The following is a 22806-nucleotide window of genomic DNA, read 5'->3' on the forward strand; positions in this document are numbered from 1 at the left end:
ATGGTATTGAACGCTTCATGTTTTGCAGCCCTCCAGAACACAGGGTGGCACTAAAGTCTAATTTTTGTGTCTTTGCAAACTGAAACACACACACACACACACACACACACACACACACACACACACACACATAAAAGACTGAAGGCTGCAGAAGTTTGAGTCCGAAGTACAGAGAAACTGTAAAGAAGGTAAATATGACTCTTTCTGGAGTTGTATTAGTTTCAGTAACGCTGATCTTTTGCAGCATTTTATCGGAGAGTAGCGTCACGTTACACTTCGACCTTACGAATAGTCGCTGTCCCGTCTCCCCCCCATTCACTTCTATTGACAACACTTAGCTTCTAAAAGAAAATCTCAATTTTATGATAATTGGTTTGGTAGTAATATTATCCAGGTTGAATCTTGCGAACAAAAAGTGTCCTGCAGTGCTGATTCCAGTTTTGAATTGCTTTGGAGGAATTTGCAGCTGTTGTGGATGCGACCGCCTCTGGGATTTCCACTCTTCTCTAAGGTGCCGCGAACGCAACAGTGTGTGTCATACTTTATCACGGTCCAAACTGCAGTAGGTAAAAAAAAAAAATGTCTGTCTGAAATGTAATAACAGGTTTTTCTTTTTTGAGAAGGATTACATTCATTAAGTGCTGTTGTCCACACGAACAGTGCTGAGATGGAGATAACTTACTTTATGGAGGTTATCCGGAGTTTCTGTCATAATTATTCATCCTGCTCACCATTTTCTAAAAGTATAAGAATGAAATCTGTGTTGACTGGAGCTTTTCTAAATGGCACCCAGAGAATTCATCATTGAAAACAAACTCTCTGAAAATGTTTGTTTACAACAGTTCTGATGAAAATATAATTCATTTCAGTACAATACTGACAAATTACAAATTTAAAATTAAAAACCTATATTTTTGTGTTACTAATGGATAAAATCAAACAGCACATTAACATAATTAAAATAGCTGATATGTGCTTTGTTTTTGATGTTTCTATGTAGAAGACAAACTCCTCAGGTCATGGGTGGATTAACCACCAGAGGGACCCTGGGGCAAAGATTTGTTGTTGGGCCCCTACTGAACCCCACTATACAGTTTCATCATTATTTACGCAGGAACTCAGAAACCACTCTAGGGTGAGATGATTAGTTGATTAACCAGTTAGCTGGTTGACAGAAAATTAGGCAACAAGTTACAACTGATAAACTGTTTAAGTCTTTTATAAAGGAAAAATGTAAACTCAACATCTTTTGGGGTTTTTCCCTGTTGGTCGACAAAACAACAATGAATATATTAACTTGGGGTTGACGAATAATTTTCATTTTATTCACTGAAAAACCACTCAAATATTTAAGAAAATAACTGCACTGTTAAAAATGTTTTGAATCAGCACTGATATGGAAATGCAGCTTCCACCTCACGAGGGAGACGAGCTCTCAGTGGTTGACATGCACACCGGTGGAGAGCCTTTACGGATCATCCTCGGTGGCTACCCAGAGGTCAAAGGTGACAGCGTGCTATCCAAGCGGCGTTACGTACGAGAACATCTGGACCACCTCAGGAGGGTGCTGATGTACGAGCCCCGGGGACACTACGACATGTACGGAGCCCTGATCGTGGACAGCGAGATACCCGAGGCTGACCTGGGGGTGCTGTTCATGCACAACGAGGGCTACAGCACCATGTGCGGACACGCCGTCATCGCACTCGGACGCTTCGCTGTCGACTACAAACTGGTGAAGGAGACAAAGTCACCAGAGACGCAGGTGAACATACACTGTCCCTGCGGGCTGGTGATGGCGTTTGTTGAGTACTCTGATGGTAAAACAGGAGGAGTGAGGTTTCTCAGTGTGCCGGCCTTTGCATTTGCTACAGGTAGGAAACTCACCTTGATCCGCAAGAAACCAAAGTGTTTTCAGGTGTTTTTTTATATTTCCCAGGACTAACTAAATGACTTGTCACCAGATGTGAAGGTGAGCGTGGAAGGGTTCGGTGATGTGACGGTTGACATCAGCTACGGAGGAGCCTTCTACGCCTTCGTAAACGCCCAGAGGTTTGGCCTGGACGTCACCAAGTCCAGGACTCGAGATCTAGTAGACGCAGCCTCAGCGGTGACAAACGCTGTCAAAGCTCAGGTGAGACGTTCATATTGCACATCCTGTGTAGAATCACTACACACAGTATCCTCAGTGTTGTGATTTCCCTCAATTGTAATGAGGGACCCAAGCCAAGCATCAAGAACAATTGCATATGTTGATTTCACAGTCTTTTGCCTTATTCACTCGTAGGTGAAGCTGCACCACCCAACCAGTGATGATCTGGCCTTCCTCTACGGCACTATCCTCACCGATGGAAAAGACGATTATTCCTCTGATCCCACCGCCAACGTCTGTGTGTTTGCAGAGGCTCAGGTATTTTACAGACGTCTTATCATTTGACACTTAAAGGAGAGCTGCTGCATGACTCAGTGAAATATCAAGTGTACTAAAGTAAAAAAGACAAAAAAGCACAGAACAGACACAACATGCCGTCTGGTTTGTTAGTATCATCTTCACCCGGCTTTAAACGTGTTGTCAGGTGGACCGAAGTCCCACTGGTTCTGGTGTTACAGCTCGAGTGGCTCTGCAGTATCACAAAGGTCTCATCCAGCTCAACCAGACCAGGACGTTTCAGAGTGGAGCCACCGGATCCCAGTTCACAGGAAAAGCTGTCGAGGTACCTGAGCTTCGCTCCTTATTCTGCAGAAAGTGAAGTCGATACAGCACTTTAAGCTGTCAGCATCTTTAAGGTTGAAAATCACATCGTCAAGATGTAAACCGATGAACGGATTGGATTGATTATGTTTGTGATTCTCTTTCGTGTTTCTCATCAGGAGACCAAGTGTGGAGACTTCAAGGCCGTCGTGGTGGAAGTCGCAGGCAGAGCTTTTTACACCGGAGTTTCTCGCTTTGTGCAGGAGCCGGACGACGAGCTGACTCGTGGGTTTCTGCTGAAGTGAGCTTCAAATGTTGTTGTTGTTCAATTAAACGTGGCTGTAGATGAAAAGGTAGTTAAAAAATGAAGAGTTACAAAAACGCTTTGTACCGAAAGCAAATCTCTAAACTCTAAGAGGAGAATATGAGTTATAATAAACTGTTTTAAGGATATACAGTTAAAATGTTCCTTTAGTTTTCTTTATAAGAGTTAATTATTGCCAGATTAACCTAAGTAGTAAATTGAGAAATAATGTACCTGCCTTTTTTTATATTTCATGGTGGGTGAAATGAACCTGGTTTAAGAAATAGACAGATTAATTTGTCCTCAACTTAAACTGTACATTAGCAAAGTCAATAGCAAAGTAAATAACCAAGGATGTGGATGTGAAACTGGCTGTTATCCTAAAAACAATAAAGAAAAATTAAAAAAAACTTCACAAAGAAAATTCACGTAATTCAGAGCAATGACATAACAAATCTAGGCTGAATAAAATATTCTTTATACTGCACTGTGACATTTGAATTGAAAGCTACTATAATAAGTTACTGAGCTGTGCACTAATATAGAGAGTGCGACTGTCTCACCTTAAGTCGCTTTTAATGAGAATTCAAAGAGAAAATTTCCGAATAGATTCTATGACAACAATCACATATGAGGCTTCAGTGTGAACATTTGCAGGTTGTAACATCAGGAGGAGTTTGGATTAGTATGAAATGTAAGAATGTCCAGTCTGAAACCACACTGGACGGGAAGGAGCACATACTGACCTGTAGATGGAGCTCTGAGCCTGGGTGCTGTCAGGGTCTTTTTGAAGTTAAGTACTACAAAACAAAACAAAAAATTCTTCACACACAAGAATTCATTGAAGTGTGCTCCTTAACTGAATACAAAAACTCACGACTGTTTTCTCCCATTTATTTCCATCAGGTCATTGTACAATGGAAGGCGATATTTAAATTATAAAAGTTCAGTGGGGGTGTGTGACGCTGGATGGATTCACACAGCTGCTGAGAGGACAAATTAAAATCAGAAGTTCCATGTCGACATGTGAGGTTCTTGCTCTTGAAGACCTCACATGTGGATCACAGGCTGTAAAATCAGGATGTTGATACTTACTATTTTTCTTTTTAAATGCAGTGTAAATCCAGCCAGCGTGCAGAAAACATCTTTCATCTGTTCAAATAAAAACTTTAAAAGGAGGGCACTCCCTTCAGAGAGGAAAAACAAGTGTATTGCATCGATTGGGTATGGTTTTAATGGCATTTAGCATAGTAATTATGAATTCATATGTGCATGTGTAACAAGCACGCAACCTTATATATAGATATATGTAATCTATGACATGAGTGTCCACACTTGTTGAGAAATTGCAGATTAGGCCCAGGCCTTAGAGAGTATCAACTCAACAATTAAAATCAACAGAGTTAAGGCCAGCTCTTAACAGGAAAACGTTCAAATAAAACATACAGTGATCAGATATATAAATGCTGTGTGTCAATAATGATGAATAGAAAAAAAAAAACATCTGCCTCTCAACTGTGCTACTTGCAGTTAAAACCGCGTCTGTTTAAAGATGCAGCCCCTCAGTCCTCTAATGGTTCTGACTGCAAGGGAGTGGCAGCGTCAAGAGGAAGTTCAGATTCAGTCTTTGTCTTTGTCTCTTGGACAAAACCCTCTCAATCTATGAAATCAGTCCGTACAAAATGGCCCCTTGTGTTTTTTAATGGAATCATCTTCCTGTTTGGAACGAGCATCAAGCCCCGAACGAGTCTAAAAGCTGCACATTTCACTCTGTGCATAGATTCTGACGTACAAAAAACAGCACAGAACGCATCCTATCAAACAACTGTGACCGTCTCTCACACCTGGAACGAGACAGAACATCCTGGTCCTGCATGACAGACTTCTTAAAAACGTTTCATTTGGCCAAACTGATCCTCCAGCAGGAATTATCAGATTTGGTCGATAATAATAGTTTTTGGCTTCTGCTCCGTTTAACATCAAAATCTGAGAGGATGAAAGGTTTCGAACATGTTGTGCCGTGTGTGGTTTTTGTTGCGATGGTGCAACCGTGGTTCATTCAGGCGGCGCTGGGTCGGTCTGGAGGAGGGTGCCGAGGAATGTGAATGTCAGTTTGACCCAGAGGGAAACTAATGATGAGCAGGGGCAAGGCTGGGCGGGCGAGAGAAACTGGGATGATGATCTCAACCTCTGCTTAGAAGTTGAGCTTTGTGACCGGTCGCTCTCTGCTCGAGTCTGTGGTCTGGTTGTTGATGCGTTTGCGGTTGCGTTTCATCTTGGACAAGTCCTTGTCAAAGACTTCGCCTGATCGCAGCGCTGACACCAAGTCATCAAACTCGCCGCCGTCATCCTCCCCATTTGCCTTTGCTTTCCGGGCCTTTCTCTCCTTCTCCCTCTGTTCTTTCAGCTGGCGACACACAAAAGGGATATTTAATCAGTTTTACTTAAATAGTGCCAAATCATAACATGAATTATGTCAAGACACTTGTTAAGGTTGAGACTTTAATTATAAAGGGAAGCCCAACAGTTCCCAGAACTGCTAGATGAGAAGATTGATGCCATTCTCTTCTCTGTTCAGTGAATAGACGCTACAGTTAGCAGCCAGTTAGCTTAGCTTAGCAGAAAGATTGGAAGCCTGAAGCCTGAAGCCTCTGTCCAAAGGGACAAAATCCCCTTTTAAGGCTATTTCTTGACCAGGTGCAGTGACTTCCTTCTTGTCAATATTGTGAGGTTGCTGGGAAACCAGCTGAAAAATAGTCACACATATAAAACCTTTTTTTTTTTTACTTCTGCTTTTGTACAGATTAAGCAAAGGTATGAGAAATGGTTTGCTAATTACTGAGCTTTAGAGGTGCTGCTAAATGAATTTTGTTATCATTGGGAAGAGCCAGGTTAGCTGTTTCCCCTGGTTTCCAGTCCTTATGCTAAGATAAGCTAAGCTAACCGGCTGCCAGCTGTAGCTAAATGTTTATCATACAAACATGGGGGTGGATTCAGTCTTCTCACCTAACTCTCATAAAGAAAGTAAATCAAACTATTATTGCATCTGAGTAACGTTAAAGTGCGACAATAACACAAGCTACTTGTCATACCAGAAGAAATGAGGCTGTAGTAGCAAAACCCCTAAATGTTTGAATTAAGCGAGGGTCCATTTTATTGGTTATGAATTCAACTCTTTATCTGTATAAGAAAGATTGTGTTTTTCTCTTATTTCAAAAGTTACATAGTCTCACTTTAACTCTGAGTTACTTCTGATTTTCTAGAATATTTGAGTTAATACTCCTCAAAACTGCAATTAATTTAAGAAAATTGGGATCTATTGTGACAACTTGTGTTTTATAAAAGTTGTGGTTCTTTTTTGTCAAGAATCATATGGAAACAGCAAACGATTACATACCTGAGCTTCCATCTTGGCCCTGCGCTCCTCCTCTTCTTTTCGTTTTCGCATGTTCTCGTTCTCCTGCTGCGCCTCGCCGAACGACTGCAGGAACTGGTCAAAGATGCCAAAGAACTCATCTGGCTGCATCTTACTGGCATCTTCACCGAAGTGCTTTACTGCCCTCAGGAACTGTGGGACCAAAGAGAAAGGGGGCACACGGGGAGGGGCACATGGGATTAGATTTACAGCAGGACACAGCAGAACCATGTTTTACTCCATCTTTGACTGTTTTACAGGAGACTCATTAGGTCCCAGCTCTTTGAAATCAGAGCAGGGTACCAGTAGTCAGGCTTTGAAGCCCATGTTCACCCAGATCTGACCAGCTACTGATTACAGCTGAGGGCCGGAGACTGGAGCCAGAGCCCAAATTAAGGCAATGTGTTTGTTAGGTATTTTTCACAGTAAGTTAAAAAAGGAGAACATCCAGATGTGAGATCATGCTGAGAACATATACCCTCAAAGATCTGCACGCTAACGGCAGCTCTGACACGCAAACTCTTATCAGGTGGAGCAAAGACGCAGTTAAGTTATTTGTCAGTTGTTTTTTTTCTGAACTGAATGAAATGTTCAGTCAAATGAGATACAAGGTTTTTTACTTCTTCACAACAGGAATCAATGGAACATGATTTCTGTGACGCAAGACAAAAAGACATGAAATGTCCCTTTTTTTTCTTCATATGGTGGTCTTCTGCAAACATTTTATTACACACACACACACACACACACACACACACACACACACACACACACACACACCAGATGGAAGGAGGTGTTTAGAGGGTCAGCAGGGGCTCTCTTGTTCCCAATCATGAGTACAGAGGACAACTGTAAACACTCTCAAATATTTAACTGTGGGACACCGTAAATGATTCACAGAGACTAATGGTTGCCATGTGACCAGCTGAGCGTTCAGGTCAATGTAGCACAGACTCACACTATGGGGCGAAAAACATGCTCAAGATAAAAAAAAAAAAAAAAAAACTCTTCCTGCCTTGCACCAATAAATGTGGACAGACGTATAAATCTGACTTGAGGGTGTCAAGCTCTCCATTAAAAGGTGAGCATGCTCAGGTTTCTGCTTGTAAAAAGCCCATTTCCCTTCATATGGCCATCTGCAAATTTGAGGTTTGTTTCTTCTTCTGCTTTTCGTGCTACACATGAGCTATGGAGGAAAGTGCTCATTCTGCTGGCCCACCAGAGCACCTTTAGCCTCTAATTTTCCCACAGACCACCCACACTAAAATGGATTCACAAAGCATTCACAAAATGACGTGTTAAAGCAGTTGGCAGGTGTGATTACAGTCCCTAAAACCATGACACAAAGAGACACACATCGTCCATATAATGCAGAACGCAGTCATGTTAAACAATATCCAACCCTCTGCACCGGGTTTCACTCTTGGCCCGCACATAAGACGACGAGCGACCAATAAAGTGTCAGTGGCGCTGCAGCAGGAAGCTGAAACACTTCACTCCCGCTGTTAGCTTTCCTAGAGAGGTGACTGATGAGGTCAATAAGGTGCGTAGAAACAGCTGCGCCAGGAGGAAATGGGACGCGAGCTTTCAGTGTCTGTGTCTACAAGTGACAGTGGTTCTGTCCGGTCTGCTCAAAGAGAAACACACCGCACAGACACGATGACTTACCAGTTCTTTGGACTCGGTGAGAGAGTCTTCCACATCGGAGAAGCTGAAGCTGGCCACAGTGATGAACTGACTCACCACAGACACAAATTTGTCTCCCAGCTCCTGCGGTCGCTTCTTCTGGTACTCCAGCTCCTAAGAAGTGAAAATCCAAGAGAGGAAACTGAAGGAGAGCTACACTAGATTTCCATGTAACAATGTACAACTGCATGACCAATAAAATGTCATGCAAATCTTTGTGACTCACACTCTCAACGCTCTTCAAGCCGCTGCGCAGGTTGCAGATATCTTTTTCCAGCTCTGTCATACTGCAAACAAACAACGAAAGATGTTGTCGCACACAGAGTGAAGGGAAACAAGAAGTTGAAAGTTAGGCAGCAGGTTCTCCGGGGCAATGGTTCCCAACCATCTCAGCTTATGACTCTTAAACACAAAGCCGTGTCTAATCATGACACCTTGGCCTTGTCGCAGGTTGCATATGTCTTAACTTGGGAGAAGAACCAGATGGTTTGATTTGAGTGTTTGGAAACATAACAAGGTAATGTTATCCAGTATTACATAAAGAAGCAAGGATTGTAAGTATTGATGAGGACACATGGGGGGTTTTTGGAGTTAAGCCAAAAGAGATAAACATCTGTACTTGAACAGAAGAAATCCTGTTTAGAATTATACATAGAATATACAGTATATTCCTTAACTGCAGCCAGTCTATTACTCTCTCTCTTGCCTTAAATGTAAAACTGAAATAGGTTCCTTGACCCATTGCCTATGGTCATGTTGTAAATTGCACAAGTATTGGTCTGAAAAAATATTAGACAAAGATTTAGAAATGGATCTAATGTCGATTTTGGGGCCTCCCAAGTAGAAATATAACAACTGTAGATAGCAAAAGGTATATAACATTATCACTTTTGCTGTAAGGAAACATATATTAGTATAGTGGATTAGCGATAAGGGCCCTTCTGTTAAAGGCTGATGTAAAATTATATTTGAGCTGGTTCTTTAAGAATATCTCACAAGTAATCTACATATCAAAGCAGATCACTTCTATCAAGTCTGGCAGCCCTGTCTGTATCTTGGACCTGATTTTTATTCTATTATTTTACAAGGAGCCTCCTCAACCTGAATTCTTATAACCCGTAAAAATATATAAAAAATAATTTGTGTAGCAGAATATGTGTTTTTTCTTTCCAATCGTTGTTAATCATGTTGAAACGCATACATTTTCATCTTGTAACCCCTTGAGGAGTCCAACCCCCCAGATTGGGAACCACAGCTCCAAGGCTTCACCTACTTGACTTTGGCTGCCTCTGAGATACTCTGCAGGTCCTCCTGGAACATCAGGACTTTGGGGTATTTCTTCTCCAGAATGGTGATCAGGTAGTGCAGGAGAGTTATGTTTCTACAACAACACGGAGACGTACAGACACACTGAGCTGGAGTGAACGTGTCAAATGTTCAATATATTGCTTTTTTTATGTAGGTTCAGATATGAATAACCATATGGAGTTTCATAAATATCCCATTCCCAGTTCCAGATGTGACTTTTATATTCCATACATTCTCTCTCCTACTGCCTGCAAAAGGTTTAATGTTGTGACTGAGAAAGTGCACTTACTTGTCGATACTGGATTTGGTGTCAGCGATCTTGTTGAGTGAAGACACCTTGAAGCCGTAAGCGTTTCCTCTCTGACCCTTATTCATGTAGTTTCCAAAGGCCAGCACCACCTCCAACAGCTGCTTCAGGTTTCTACTGTGTAAGATCTCCTTAGATGCCTTGGTCAGAGCTGAAACATGAAGACAATGAATGTTTCTAGCGAATTCGAATTTATTTTTAGACTTAGAAGACATCTGTCTCTGGTAGCTTGCTTGTTAATTCCTTGGCAAATATCAAAAGGTAAAAATACAAAAACATGAGAGGTTTTAGAAGCTTTCCTTACTTAAAAACACAAGGGCTACCAGGTTAGATATAAATAGACTATAATACTTTTCAGCCCTCCACTTTTATATGTATATAAAAAAATCATGTTCATGGTGTATAAGACTTTTCCCACCTTCAACTTTGGGTTTGATCTCAGCTATCCTCTCTGCAAACTTCTTTTTGAAGTATAAAGACTGCAGCCTCTGCTGGTAGTGGTTTATTCTGGACAGGAGATGGAAAATGCGTGTCAGAAGAAGAGAACAAAAATAGACAAAAAATCATAAATTATGAACAGGGAAATCCACAAATTTAGACAAAAAGCCACAAACATGGACACTGTGCTCGCGCAAAATAAAGCAAGCCGCCTGTATGCTTATTGAATGACACATATAAAGTTTAGTTGTGGTAGTGAAGCTTATTTTTTTTAGAGGGTTTATGATTTCAGCTTATAAATCACTGAATCTGCAGCTAATGAATACCACTGTGACATCTGTCCGCCAGTCCATTCTGTATTCTGATGAAACTCAAATGTAACAACTGTCAAACTACAGTAAATTATTGAATTTGAAAAAACTGTTAAATATGTTTCTATTGTCACTATAATGTAGGAATCTCTTCGATCTTCGCTTAGCTTGGTCTCAATGTATTTATGCACTCAGTGGCCGACATGACATGTTTCCTTTGTTCCTTTAGTCTTATAGGACTTTGTTTACAAAACTGCAACTCAAATACTGTTATTACATTACGGATTCTATTTATTCACCAACACAATTCACAGTGATTCACACAGACAGCCATTGTTCCCGGCTAAGTAGAAACCCATGTGTCATTTCATTTATCTATGACGAAGAGGAAACAATGGCTATTGTTTGGCAGTAGATCTGCAAGTGCTGCACCGACCTGGGGCTGTCAGGTCTGAGATAACCACCTGTTTTGATACTGAATTAAAACACTTACCTGCTCATCTCATAGAGGAAACGGTCGGGTTTTGCCATTCGGTCGAGCTCGTGTTTGTGCTCCTCCAGAAGATCCACATCGCTCTTCTCTGGGACAAACTTCAGCAGCTGACGGAACAGGAACAAACTCTTTACTTAACATATTTACCAAATATTGGTATTGAGTGTAAACTGATGATTTTGTTTGTTTTAGTACGAGGCTGAAACAGAACTAAATGTGAAAAAAGTGAAGAGGTCTGAAGACTTTCTGAATGCACTGCACATGCAGCAGGTCGGTGAGCAGATTTACCCCGACATGACCTCATTTTGCACGGCTCACTTATTTCAATGGTAGTAGTGATACGATACACTTTTTTGGTGTGTGTGTGTGTGTGTGTGTGTGTGTGTGTGTGTGTGTGTGTTGGAGGATTGACAGCATAGTGATAGCATAGGTGTTCAGCAATGGAGAGGAACTTATTTAGTCTACTACAGGATACTTTGTGTTAGTTTAACTTTTAGTCTGACTTTGGATTGAATTATTTTGACAGCTTTCCTTTATTCCAAGTGAACAGCTGTCACATGTTTTCCCTGTTTAAAATGGTTGTCCCGCACATCTGCACATGTAAAAAGTCAATTATAAACCCAGTTACTACCCAGATACATGGCCAAAAGCTCTCCAGGAGAAACCCACGTATTACAGTAACCAGGTTTCTCGTTTACATGACTTTCTGTACTGACTGTAACCGGCTACATATAAACACACCGCACAAGTGGCAGCAGAGGAAGCAATGCTGCATGCAGGAAACCAGATGAAGTACCTGCTCCAGCATGTCTTTGGGAAGGTCCTCTTGTTCGTCCATAGTTAAAATAGCTCGCTTCATCTCCTCATTCGAAAGCTTCAGCCTGCAGCACACAGCAGATGAGTCCATTAAGTAAATATATTGTAATTTGGGATGTGTCAGTAATTTCTTTTTAAAAAGGGTTTTAGTGACAATGTTCTAAACTTACCTTGAGAGGAGGATGTTGCAGTTTTGAGCTCGACGGCCATCGATGACCGACAGCTCCTTGACTTTTTTCGAGCTCAGTGTGTCGTCCTCTGCCTCTTTCTGCGAGCAAGATGATAAAAGTTAGAGGGATGATGGCAATTTTAACATGCACAAACCTGTTAGATCTTTTTTTTTTTTGGTTAACGTCACACACAAACAAAGAGTGAAGATTGACTGACACATGCCCTGAAATCCCAAACACGAGCTGAAGACATACAGAAAGGCTCAAAACACGGTCAAACAAGAAAGAACATGACACACACACAAGGACAAAGGATGTTGACTTGATAAAAAGTCTAAAAGGTGTTTTTAGGTTTATAACGTGTTTATATTCTGCTGGACAAAAATGAAACAGATTCAAAGAAACACGCAGCTGAAAGTACAACAGGACATCAAGTACAACATACACACAAAGTCTGACTGAATCCACAATGAGCGACATGAATTCCACACTGTATATCAACTGTACTGTAAGTGCACTCACCTGTTTGCTGTTATTGATCATAAAGAAGTCCTAAAATGCAGGCAAGAAGCAGGGAAGATGTAAGCACTCATTAGAATAAGTAAAGCAGTTACGTGATTTGCGGCCCATAAACACAAACAGCAAATGAATCAAAGCTCATTCAGCACTTAGATGACGATGGATCCATCGGTAATGAAGTGAGCAGCAGTGACACACGAGTGGCTGTTCCAGGTGATCAATACGTGCTTATAGTTCACATGCTGTGCACATAAGAAATAAGTCTGTCAAGAGTGTCTGGGTTTCTTTTCGTCAGCTTTTTGTGAAACTAATCAGGCCAACACTGAAATGTGTATTTGCGGCTGTCATTAAAAAAAAGTATTTACTTTCAGCCTCTCATTATGTGTATTCATGCTTAAGGTCTTTGTGTGTGAGCACTGCTATTTAAGACTGATGTGCAAAAAAACAAGGGTCTGTTGACATCTCATTCCCTTTTGTGCAACTAGGACAGACACTACTATTGATTATAATTATCTAGTATCTACATGGATTGCAAACTAAAGCTACAAGAAAGAAATATCAGATCCTGAGCAGCTCATTCATGCATTTTCAATCACATATGGCAAAATGATCAAAACCACAAACAAAAAAATGGCAAAATGTAGCATTGCAGTCAAATGTGAGAAGATATTTAAGATGATTCAAGCATGAAAGCTTTGCATCTAATAATAACCCCCCCAATAATCTCCCTTCAGCTCTTTTGATTTCTGGCTGACTTTTATTATCTGACCTCTCCCATTCTCCCCTCTCTAACACTGCTTAAGAAACCAAAAGTTGCAAAACATAAGAAATGTTTTAGAAAATCAGAAAGCGAGCCAAGTCTAAGTCCAAAAATGCAAGCCAGCTGAGCTCTCAGCCACCCATCCCACCCTCCAGATCTACCCCCAGCCCGCTCTGACACTGGACGGCAACAGTTGGTGAGTGGATGAATGGCCTCATCTTCAGTACCTGCTGCCTCTGATAGGCTGAGAAGGTCTTTTCAAGGTCCTCCAGATCCAGGATTTTGAAAACCTTGCCATCGTCCACCTCCATCCACACAGTGCCCTCCAGTTTATTCTGAGCAGGAGAAGAAAAGACATTTATGTCATATTTTCACTCAAAGCATCAACATACTCAGGTCTGTTTGTGTCTCCACTGTTCTCACCTCAGCTAACTTGGACCAGTTGAAGGACTTGAGTGGATTGGCCGGTTGAGGAATGTTTTTCTTCTTCAGGGATGGTCCCAGCGGCGCTCCTGGCGGCGGAGGGATGCCTCCAATGGGTGGGCGTCCGGGAGGAGGTGGAGGGCCACCTGGAGGAGGGGGCGGGGGAGGCGGAGGAGGCATCATACCACCAGGAGGCGGTGGGGGAGGTGGGCACAGACCTGCAAAAGCTGGCATGGGTGGAAGAGGCAGGGGGCCGCCGGGGGGACCGGGAGTGAGGGGAGGGCCTCCGGGAACAACAGCCGCCTGCCTCTGCAGGGAGAGAGCACAACAACAGTTGCGGAGTTACTAATGTTTCACCCATAAACCTGGACAACACAAAACAGTACTTAATGAATGTTTGACTTTTTGACGTTAGATAGTTTTCTTAAACTTATAATAAGTTTGCTCAAGTCTTTCTTTACATATATTTTAGGCGTTAAAATCTTACACATTGTTTACAGTGACTTCTCTGGTCAACAATTGGTTTTCAACATCCAACAATATATTAAGTAAGGGTTTTATTTTAAGGGGTGAATATGAAGGGCAACGTACAGTGCTGAGTTCGTGCAGTCGTGCAGTGAGTTCAGCCACTTGCTGTTTGACATTCTTGTGCTCGGTGCTCTCCTTTTCCAGCTTCTCTTTCATCTTGTTGAGTGTCTGCATCATGTCCTCTTTCTCCTGGGTCTTTGCATCACATTCACGCTCCTTCTTCTCAAACCTCTGCTGCAACTCGTGGTGTTCTGTGAATGGACATCACTCAGTGATCTTATCCGACACCTTTAATTTACTTATTTTGTTATAGAAATATTTCGATAATTCATAATCATGCGCACCTTTTCTCATTTTCTCTGCCTGCTCTTTCCATTGTTTGACCTCGTTTTCATTGACCAGCCTGCAGAGAGGATGACCCACATAATTAACTGCAGTGTCTACAAGAACACCTCCTGTGATATTTTTCAGAACTTAAAGAGAAGCTATTTTTGAACCGACGCTGTGGAGCACATGGCTTTCAGATCTTCAGCAAACACATTACAGCTCTACATTCTTCAGCCAAGTCATCTGTTCCGTGCACTTATTCATGTGTCAGTCTGTTCGGGGAAACTGGGAGACTCACATCCGGACGACGTTCTTCACGTTAAAATTCTCCAGTGGTGTGACGTCGGGGTCGTGACCTTTGTCATTCTGCAAGACCATCTGCTGGACGATACGATCCAACAGCAGCCAGTACTGCACCGTGTTGCCACTTCTCTTGTCTGGAGAAAGACACAAATACAGAAAGTGACGCAAGTTTCCCATTAGTCTCCTGGCCTGAGTTACTCGTCTTCCCATCACTGACATTTTGTTAATACCTCAGAAAAATACTGATTGACGGCGGAGCCACACTGGCTGTTTGACTATGATGAAACACAAAGGAATGATGTGTCATGTTTCAAAATCACACTGATGAGCCAAAGAGAGGCAGTATGATTGCAGGTTACAGGAAGGTGACACATGTATTAGATTGGTGAGACAACATCTGTTATAGGACAACATGTTTACTGCCGCCTTGTTGTTTAGCCTGAAAACTTTGTGAACAAACACACACACTAACACACAGACACATTACCGTTGGGACACATCCAGCTTTTATCCTTGCCAGGGTATTGCAAATGTTCAATGCACCATATCATATTCAGTAATATTATTCAGATTCCTCTTTCCATTCAAGTGCCATCAGAAGCAGCTGATTAACTCTCGTGTATAAACGTAACACTTGTATTCGTAGCTGAGGTGTTAATTACACTCTTAATGCCTCAGCAAAGTAACTGAAAGAGGTCTAAGAGCCACTTAGAGGGGAAGGTGCGCGTCAAGGAGAACAGCTGTTTGACTTCCAGTCAAAAGATGTGGGAAAGCTGGCTAACTGGAATCAGACTTTATACAATTTCTGCAGAAAACCAGATTGACAAAAAAAATATTAGCCAACAACAGTTTCTGGCTCTGAATATGTACAGCATTCAGTTTGCCTGGGAATGAGTTTATCCTACTTCTGGACAGTCTAATCTGAACAGAGTCAATATACTTATCTTTTTTGGCAGGAAATCATTGGGTACATATGTTCTGTGTATTTTGCTGGAGTAAGACTACTACCTTGTTTTGAGCCTGCAAAAGTTTGGGCACCTGTGGGAAAATTCCATATCTTACTAATTTTTGAAGGGAAGAGAAGTAAATACAACTAATGCGGCAAACGGACATCAAAATCTTCAAATGTTAATGCATAACGATAATGTTATTTCACAGGCTTAAAAACAGCCCCTTCTAACTTCGGGAGATATCCAGATGTTGCTTTTGCAGACTTCTTTGCTGGCTTTTGTGATGAGGTCATTTGTAAGGTTTTGATGTGATGAGGCCCTGTTTGTGCGTCAATGCTGCATCATACAGGGGGGTTTCGTTTTGCCCTTCTGCCAGACAAGAAGCAGACAAGAGGCTTTAACTGAGAGTGTTCTTGGTCTTTCAGATCATGCCATTTCAGTTTCAAGCTGGAAGCACTTTGAATGCTTTTTATAGCCTGCCCTACTTTGTGGGTATCAATTAGCTTCATTTTGTTACCATGAGGTTTGAAGAGTCAGCAAATTCATCATCAGCTGAAAATTCCTAATGACGATTACGACAACCTGCCAGAAGTCCTAACAAGTCAATTAAAGCGGAATAAGTTAATGAAGTTCTCAGTGTTTTACAAGTAGAAAGGTGCCAAAACCTTTGCACTTTTGCACACAAAGGCTCATTGTTAATGTCCGTTTGCTGTGGGAATCAAAAAAAATGTGTAATTTGCCTTTTGCAAATAACTGTACTTTTTAACTCACTAGGCTTTTTCAATCATATGTAACATAAAAAATATATTTGCATTTCTGTTTGGGATCAACAGTAGCTATCCAACTGTGCTAAAGTCATGGCACTGTGCTCTTGGGAACCTTCAGTTCAGTTTTTCGTTTAGAATAAATTTGCAAAGAAATTTGAAATTCAGTTTTCACTTAGTCTTTCATGGGTATTGAGTGTAGACTGATGAGGACATTTTTTTTGGGGGGGGGGGGGGGTTTTAGCATAAAGCTGCCACATGATCTGAACACTTTCTGAATGCACTGTACATTAACTAATAATGTAAATAATCACTCACGTGGCATGAGGAGACAGTGATGAAGGACAGACATAAAGTGCGGGTATGCATCTGTGTGGTTCATCTTCTTGCGGATGAGATCGAAAACTTGGGTGGCACTTTTGGTATCTATATGTGCCTATAGGAGAAGGAGCAGAAGAAGCAACCCATGAATAAATCCGTCAAAATATTTAAAACTAACAAATAATGCAACAGTAAAGTCAGGAAATGTTTTCCTCTTCACTTACCGACTCAAATCGTTTTGACAAAGCCAGCTCATCCTCGTTCCGCAGCATCTCAAAGTAGTCTAAATGCCTGAGAGTGTCAGAGGGAACGAAGGGATTAGCAAGTCGCCTGCAAATGTGATGCACTAATAAACTTACAGTTTCATCTCAGAAGATCTTTCTCTTAAAAGTAGTGATGAAATACACAGTCAAATCCATTTTCTTTAGGGCAGTGGAGTTCCTGTCCCCCCACACACAATCTGATGCCATTCACATGAAATGGAAAAGGTGGAATGACCATTATACCTTATACAATATTTTGAGTGTAACAGAGTGTTTTCTGGATAAGAATTGGCTGTTTCTATTCATAACTTTTAAGATTTTACGAATTTGTAACTGTGGAAAGTGTAAATTGTGTTCTGGACGGACATGTTCTAACTCACCTGTCTAACGTGGAGTTTTCATGAGAACGTAGCTTATCGATCACAGGTTGGATGCCCAGCATAAGGAACTCATATCGGAGGTGGATACGGAATTCCAAACTCGTCTATATTTGAAAAAATAATGCAACCAGTGTTTAAAGGGACATGATGACCTCTTATTGTGAAAGGAAGCATAAAAAGTGTCTGCAGTACGTAATTCACCTCTCCAGCTCCTTGACTCAGCACAGCATTAATAAAGGACATGATGGCTGTTTTCAGGTTGACCTCGTCTCTGTATCGCCCCGTACTCCGGTCCAGATCGTTTATAAGTGTCTGTGGGCAGACAAGTAATTACACTTGTTAAATGTCTTTACACAATGCTGCTTTTCAACGACTTTATCTTTATCCAAAAGATTCAAAACCACAACTGTGCACTTGGCTTTCCTCCACCCACCTGGAAGCGCGTCCTCTCACAGGCAAAGCGCTGGTAGTGCAGCATGGCCTCCAGGATTTTTTTGTGACCGCCAGGCACCAGACACACAGCACCCATGATCTCCAGCACCGCCACCTTGGTCTTGATGTTCTCTGTGGCCAGGCTCTGGGCGATGATGTTGATGCTCTCGGAGTGAGAGAGGACGTGGGCACGGCCCTGTGAGTTGTTCATCAGAGCTTTGATGCAGCCAATTAGAGAGGTGTGGATTTGCGACTCTGTGGTCTCATAGTCCATGCTCTTCAGGAAGTTCAGGATACATGTCAGGCCGTCCAGGTCGATGAAACGAGTCACGAACCTGAGAGGAGAGCAGGCACAGAGAAGTCATCGTATGATTTATGGACAACTTTAATTTAGTACTTCTGGGAAGACTTGTTTTGATAGGAGATATAACTGCAATGCACAAATATCCTTAAGTAATGTTATAGCATCAAATGTCAAAAGGAAAATGTGTGTATGCATGTGTATGTCCACTCGTCTTCTCTATTCCCTTACTCCCCAAACTGTAACTAAATTGTCTGCAGCAAATTTAATAAGTAACTCAGGACATTTGCTTTTAAAGTGTAATGAAAATCTCAAGTTCCTAAATTGGAAATGAAATGTTTCGCTCGTCCCCTTTAATGTACACTGACGTCAATGAAAAATATTTATCCAACGCTGCAGTGACCTTTATGGGTGTTCCAATTCTTAAAGGACTCATTTACATACGGTTGTGAGGAATTGAAAAGAGTGACAGACGAGGGTAGAGGTGAAATGGAAGCGCTGATCCTTGACATTAAATGTAAAGAACACACAGAGAGCAGAGAGGAGGACACATTTTTACAAATCTGTCCACCTCATCGGTTGCGTCCTCAGAGCTGTCTTCAAGCTCTCTATGGTTTTGTTCCTCTCCTCCTCATCTTCCTTCTCCAGAGCGAGGAGCGTCTTTCTCTGTTCGACAAAAGATGAAACAACATGAAGATCTGAGTCAAAGTCAAAATAAAGCAGGATTTGGTTTTAAATAAGACAGCACCATAACATAAATGTCAAATAGCAAACTCCCATTTTCAATCACATATGGCATATGTGGGTTAAACTGAAGATAGAGAATGTGAAGAACAACAGCATGTGTGCAATCGTTGTATATATTTAACGACACTGTTGTTGTTGTGTTCCTTTCATATTTGAATTAAAGTATGTTAAGTGTGTTAAGGGTGGCTCATTACCGGCCTCTCTTAGTTGAAAGTATAGCTCAGATTTTGTCTTTGATTTACAACGCTGCACCCTTGACTTGACAGATCCTTCTTCCAGGACTATTTTTTTTATCCATTTTGATATAAAAAAAAAAAAGAATAAATAAAGTTCATGTTATTACTTACAGCTGCCATTGAATTGAGCTGGTCAATGTAGTATTCTGGCCAACTAGTTGCACTTTTGTTTTCCTCTTGTTCCTGAAAGTCAGAGAATAACACATTGGATGATGCTGTGCTGTGATACAGGAAGGGATTGTGTTTTTTTTAAAGTAATGTCACACAATGATAAGAGAAGACAGAGCATGAGACACGTTAATGGGAAAAAGTTGTCGTCTTATGAATATTAACTGTGCGTGACTTCCTCGGAATTTTAAAACGTCACATCATTCAGAAAGTCACACGAGGGGACAAGTTGTTATTTGGTTTATGTCACATGTTTGAATCCATCAAAGACGAGCTACAAACCAGATGGAATATTTCATACCATTGTTTTTCAGATCATGGGCTTTGAAGGACGTGAAACACACAAACACCAACAAACACACACAGAACATAAGGTCTGGGGCATAAATAGCCAAAAGCTGAAAAATGGAGCGAGAGCTCCAAGTAGGGCGACACAGATATCCTTCCCATTTTATCCTCCAGCGCTTCACTGAGTTTCAAGTGATGGTGAGAAGTGCCGAAAAGAGAGCACAGCTGCTTGGTAAATTCTTGAGATTAGCAAATGAATGCTAAAACTGCAGATTAAGGACGTGGCCTGACTTATGCTGAGATTAATCTCCTGACAGGAATGTTTGTATTACATTTGAAAAAAATAACTGCAAAACATTTCTTAGATGATTTAATTTCCAAACTCAAGGGGAACGCTGAGGAGAAAATGACTTGACCCTGAACTTGGCTTGAACATAAAAGGCTCGCAGGCTTTCATTTTAACTCCTGCTCCATTAAGCACAGGCGAGCTGTGACCATAAGAAACTAATTGGGCGTCAGTTAATAAAGCAGCCTTGGCAGAGACTTGGCTGCTTTTACAGAAACTGCAGACCTTGGCTGGTCTGCAGGGATCGTGCAGTGACAGGAAGGCCTGATCCTGCTGTTCCACTTGCGACCAGTGCCAGCTTGACCAGACTGGCGCTGGAAGGAGTTCAGTCCATTAGTGGAGCAGATGCAGAGGTGGGACCACTTCCTTTCACATCTTTAAAGAGTTTATCTTTCAAATCGGAAGTCAGCAGTCTTCAAACAGTGACAGGTCATTTCGGGTCATGATGAGAGAGAAAAAAGGGGAGTGTATTTCAGGGAATTTTTTTTTTTTCCACATTTGAAAAAGTAAAGATCAAAGACGCATCAGGAAACAGGAATCAATCTCAGTTATTTAGGGGTTATAGGACAGTATGCTTGAAAGAGAAGCTCTGTCCTCTCAGAAGTCAAACTTTTTTCTTTTTGATGAAATTTGAAGCTGTACTGCTAAATCTCCGCTAACAACCAGATCAGTAAATCTGCTTCTTGGCAGATGATGCAGCCTAGTAGAGAGCTGACAAGAAGCAGGAAGAAGATTGATTCTCTGCAGCATGATTTCATCAGCTCAGGTGCCCGGCCAAACCAAACAGCCAGAGCTTTGACTGACTGTCGGCCCAGTCCGACTTCTGAAGGATCTAATTGCCAAGAAACGACTGGCGAAAAAGAGCGTGGTCATCGTTCGCGAGCTCGGGGGCGACCTGATAATGACCTCCCCCCTGACTCACATACAAAAGCTGCACCTGTGGAAGTGAAGCTTTCCTGTTTGCCTTGGACAACCGACCACTTCCTTTGCCTCTCTTCTCCACACACACACACACACACAAACACACACCCTTCCTCCCTGAGCTCAGATGGTGAGTTTGTATCTGTCTGGGTCGGGGCCAGAGCCTGCTGCCGAGTCAGCAATATTGATGTCTTTCTGTCCCTCGTCCCTCCCCCAATTCTGCAGGTCGATGCTGCACATAAAGATTTAGCTCAACTAAATCCGCCTCCACATTTACACCAACACTGAAACATCCCTGCATGTTCTCTTGAAGCTGAACAGAGGCAGAGCAACATTGTTTAGGTTTATCATGAGGCTACTTCGGGCCCCGGGACTTTGAGGCCACTAACTGGGACACAGTAGGAACAGGGGCATGCACATGCTGTTTCCATCTCCACTATCTTCTTCACTCGCCTGTGTTGCTGCTGGCTTGGTGGACGCTGCGTGCAGCCAAAGTAAGCCATAAGTGCATCAATACTTAAACAAAGGAAAAAATTTGACAAATGTAATGGCCTGTGACATGGCTTTTAAGGCCTATTAGCACATCAACTCGAAAGTAGTTACTTTTCTGCACTATTTCTACATAAAAGCAAGCTGTCAGCGTAAACACACATTATTATGTAACACGCAATCTTTAAAAGGAACACTTTAATATTTTGCCAAGAGTTAGATGTGACAATTGATACCACTTTTATATCTCTGTGTTAAATATGCTACAGCTAAGCAACTGGTTAGCTTAGCTTAGCATAATGACAGGAGACAGGGGAACAGCTAACCTGGCTCTGTCCAAAGAAAAGAAAATCCAGCACATCCAAGCTTGTTTAATCCATACAAAAACTATAGTTTAGTGTGAAATGCAGATTTACAGGGGTTTTTCAACTTATGTCATGCCTTCCTGCAGCTGTGTTTGTACTGTACACCGACATACCAACTATTCATCCATCAGACTAATTCCCAATACTCCTCACGTCCAGTTTGTTACCGGATTTAGGAAAAGACTTTTAAATCTGCATGCCCGGTCTGCATATTAGTCAGGACAGGATATCCTACACACTCATACCTACGGCCTTGAGAATCACTGCAGCAGAAATGTGAGGGCATATTCTGTGGTAGCAGGGAAGCTCGACTCGATTTGATCTAAATTACAGCAGGCGTCTGCGTTTTCCTGCATGCGGAGGATGAGTTCATATACGGGGGAAAGGAGGAACAGCTGACGTTTCTTTTATCAGGGAGAGAAGACGTAATGAAATATGACACTGTCACAGAGTGGCAGAGTATGTTATGGCTACGTGAATGCTTTGATGGAACAGGTCTATTATCTAAAAGGAGTAACCACATGATTAAAATATCCTCGCTTCGGTGGGACAATCGAATGACGAGACAAAAACCTTATTGTCTGGGAGAAAACACTCTTTGGAATAACAAGAAACAAGATACTACTTTTACATTCTACACTCCCGCAATATATTTCGGCATTTTATAATTCCTGACACTGCCTTCCCTGTTAGCGGATTATCTAATGGAACAGGCTGGATTTAGCCTTCATTTTACTCCCTCTACACATCACTATTTTTATATCCACCTTGTGTAACATCTATTCACGTTAAGTAAGTGAGTTATTCATGGTGGAGCTTTGAACAGGTAGTAAAGACTTTTATGTTGTGATGGAGAAGAGTGGCTGTAATAGAAGAGAAACATAACAGACCGGGACATAAAGCTACTTAACTATACTAAAAGGAACAGGAGCGGTATGTTTTCTATTGTAGCGGTTTGACATGTTTAGGCATGTCTGTCAACAATATGTTTGATAGAGGTGAACCTACCATTACATTATTGGGAATTTATAATAT

At 41.7% G+C, this 22806-nt stretch overlaps 2 protein-coding genes across 4 annotated transcripts in view; one reads left to right on the forward strand and one right to left on the reverse strand.

Moving 5' to 3' along the window:
- Positions 1–57: 57 nt before the first annotated feature.
- On the forward strand, positions 58–3156 carry l3hypdh (trans-L-3-hydroxyproline dehydratase). The gene is made up of 6 exons (XM_023402998.2): positions 58–188; positions 1390–1874; positions 1965–2134; positions 2288–2410; positions 2577–2714; positions 2872–3156. Exons 2-6 carry the CDS (start codon positions 1397–1399, stop codon positions 2995–2997), a joined length of 1035 nt encoding a protein of 344 aa, XP_023258766.1. The 5' UTR covers positions 58–188; positions 1390–1396; the 3' UTR covers positions 2998–3156.
- Positions 3157–3876: 720 nt separating this feature from the next.
- Positions 3877–22806, reverse strand: part of daam1b (dishevelled associated activator of morphogenesis 1b) — a 49040-nt gene continuing 30110 nt past the window's right edge. For 2 of the 3 annotated variants that reach the window (XM_023403003.2, XM_023403004.2), the window contains exons 4-26: positions 19306–19377; positions 18783–18877; positions 17912–18245; positions 17680–17790; positions 17479–17582; positions 17060–17126; positions 16833–16950; positions 14796–14934; positions 14515–14573; positions 14234–14421; positions 13643–13951; positions 13447–13554; positions 12463–12492; positions 11941–12038; positions 11751–11835; positions 10955–11061; positions 10131–10219; positions 9695–9863; positions 9371–9478; positions 8324–8384; positions 8080–8211; positions 6394–6564; positions 3877–5403 (exon numbers count right to left, since the gene is read on the reverse strand). In XM_023403003.2, the coding sequence (XP_023258771.1) occupies positions 5191–5403; positions 6394–6564; positions 8080–8211; positions 8324–8384; positions 9371–9478; positions 9695–9863; positions 10131–10219; positions 10955–11061; positions 11751–11835; positions 11941–12038; positions 12463–12492; positions 13447–13554; positions 13643–13951; positions 14234–14421; positions 14515–14573; positions 14796–14934; positions 16833–16950; positions 17060–17126; positions 17479–17582; positions 17680–17790; positions 17912–18245; positions 18783–18877; positions 19306–19377 (2967 nt within the window). In that variant the 3' untranslated portion in view covers positions 3877–5190. The remainder of the gene's footprint in view (positions 5404–6393; positions 6565–8079; positions 8212–8323; positions 8385–9370; positions 9479–9694; positions 9864–10130; positions 10220–10954; positions 11062–11750; positions 11836–11940; positions 12039–12462; positions 12493–13446; positions 13555–13642; positions 13952–14233; positions 14422–14514; positions 14574–14795; positions 14935–16832; positions 16951–17059; positions 17127–17478; positions 17583–17679; positions 17791–17911; positions 18246–18782; positions 18878–19305; positions 19378–22806) is intronic. The other variant, XM_023403005.2, reaches the window with a different exon arrangement.

The sequence above is a fragment of the Seriola lalandi genome, unplaced genomic scaffold, assembly GCF_002814215.2.
Source record: "Seriola lalandi dorsalis isolate HSWRI2012SDOR001 ecotype SW California unplaced genomic scaffold, Sedor1 jcf7180002054054, whole genome shotgun sequence".
Lineage (NCBI taxonomy): Eukaryota > Metazoa > Chordata > Actinopteri > Carangiformes > Carangidae > Seriola > Seriola lalandi.

Bases quoted from the DNA above. Each gene is read 5' to 3' on its own strand.
- l3hypdh (XM_023402998.2), top strand. From the start codon at position 1,397: ATGGAAATGCAGCTTCCACCTCACGAGGGAGACGAGCTCTCAGTGGTT. The intron at 2,135-2,287 runs GTGAGACGTTCA...ATTCACTCGTAG, and splicing joins CAAACGCTGTCAAAGCTCAG to GTGAAGCTGCACCACCCAAC. The intron at 2,715-2,871 runs GTACCTGAGCTT...GTTTCTCATCAG, and splicing joins TCACAGGAAAAGCTGTCGAG to GAGACCAAGTGTGGAGACTT.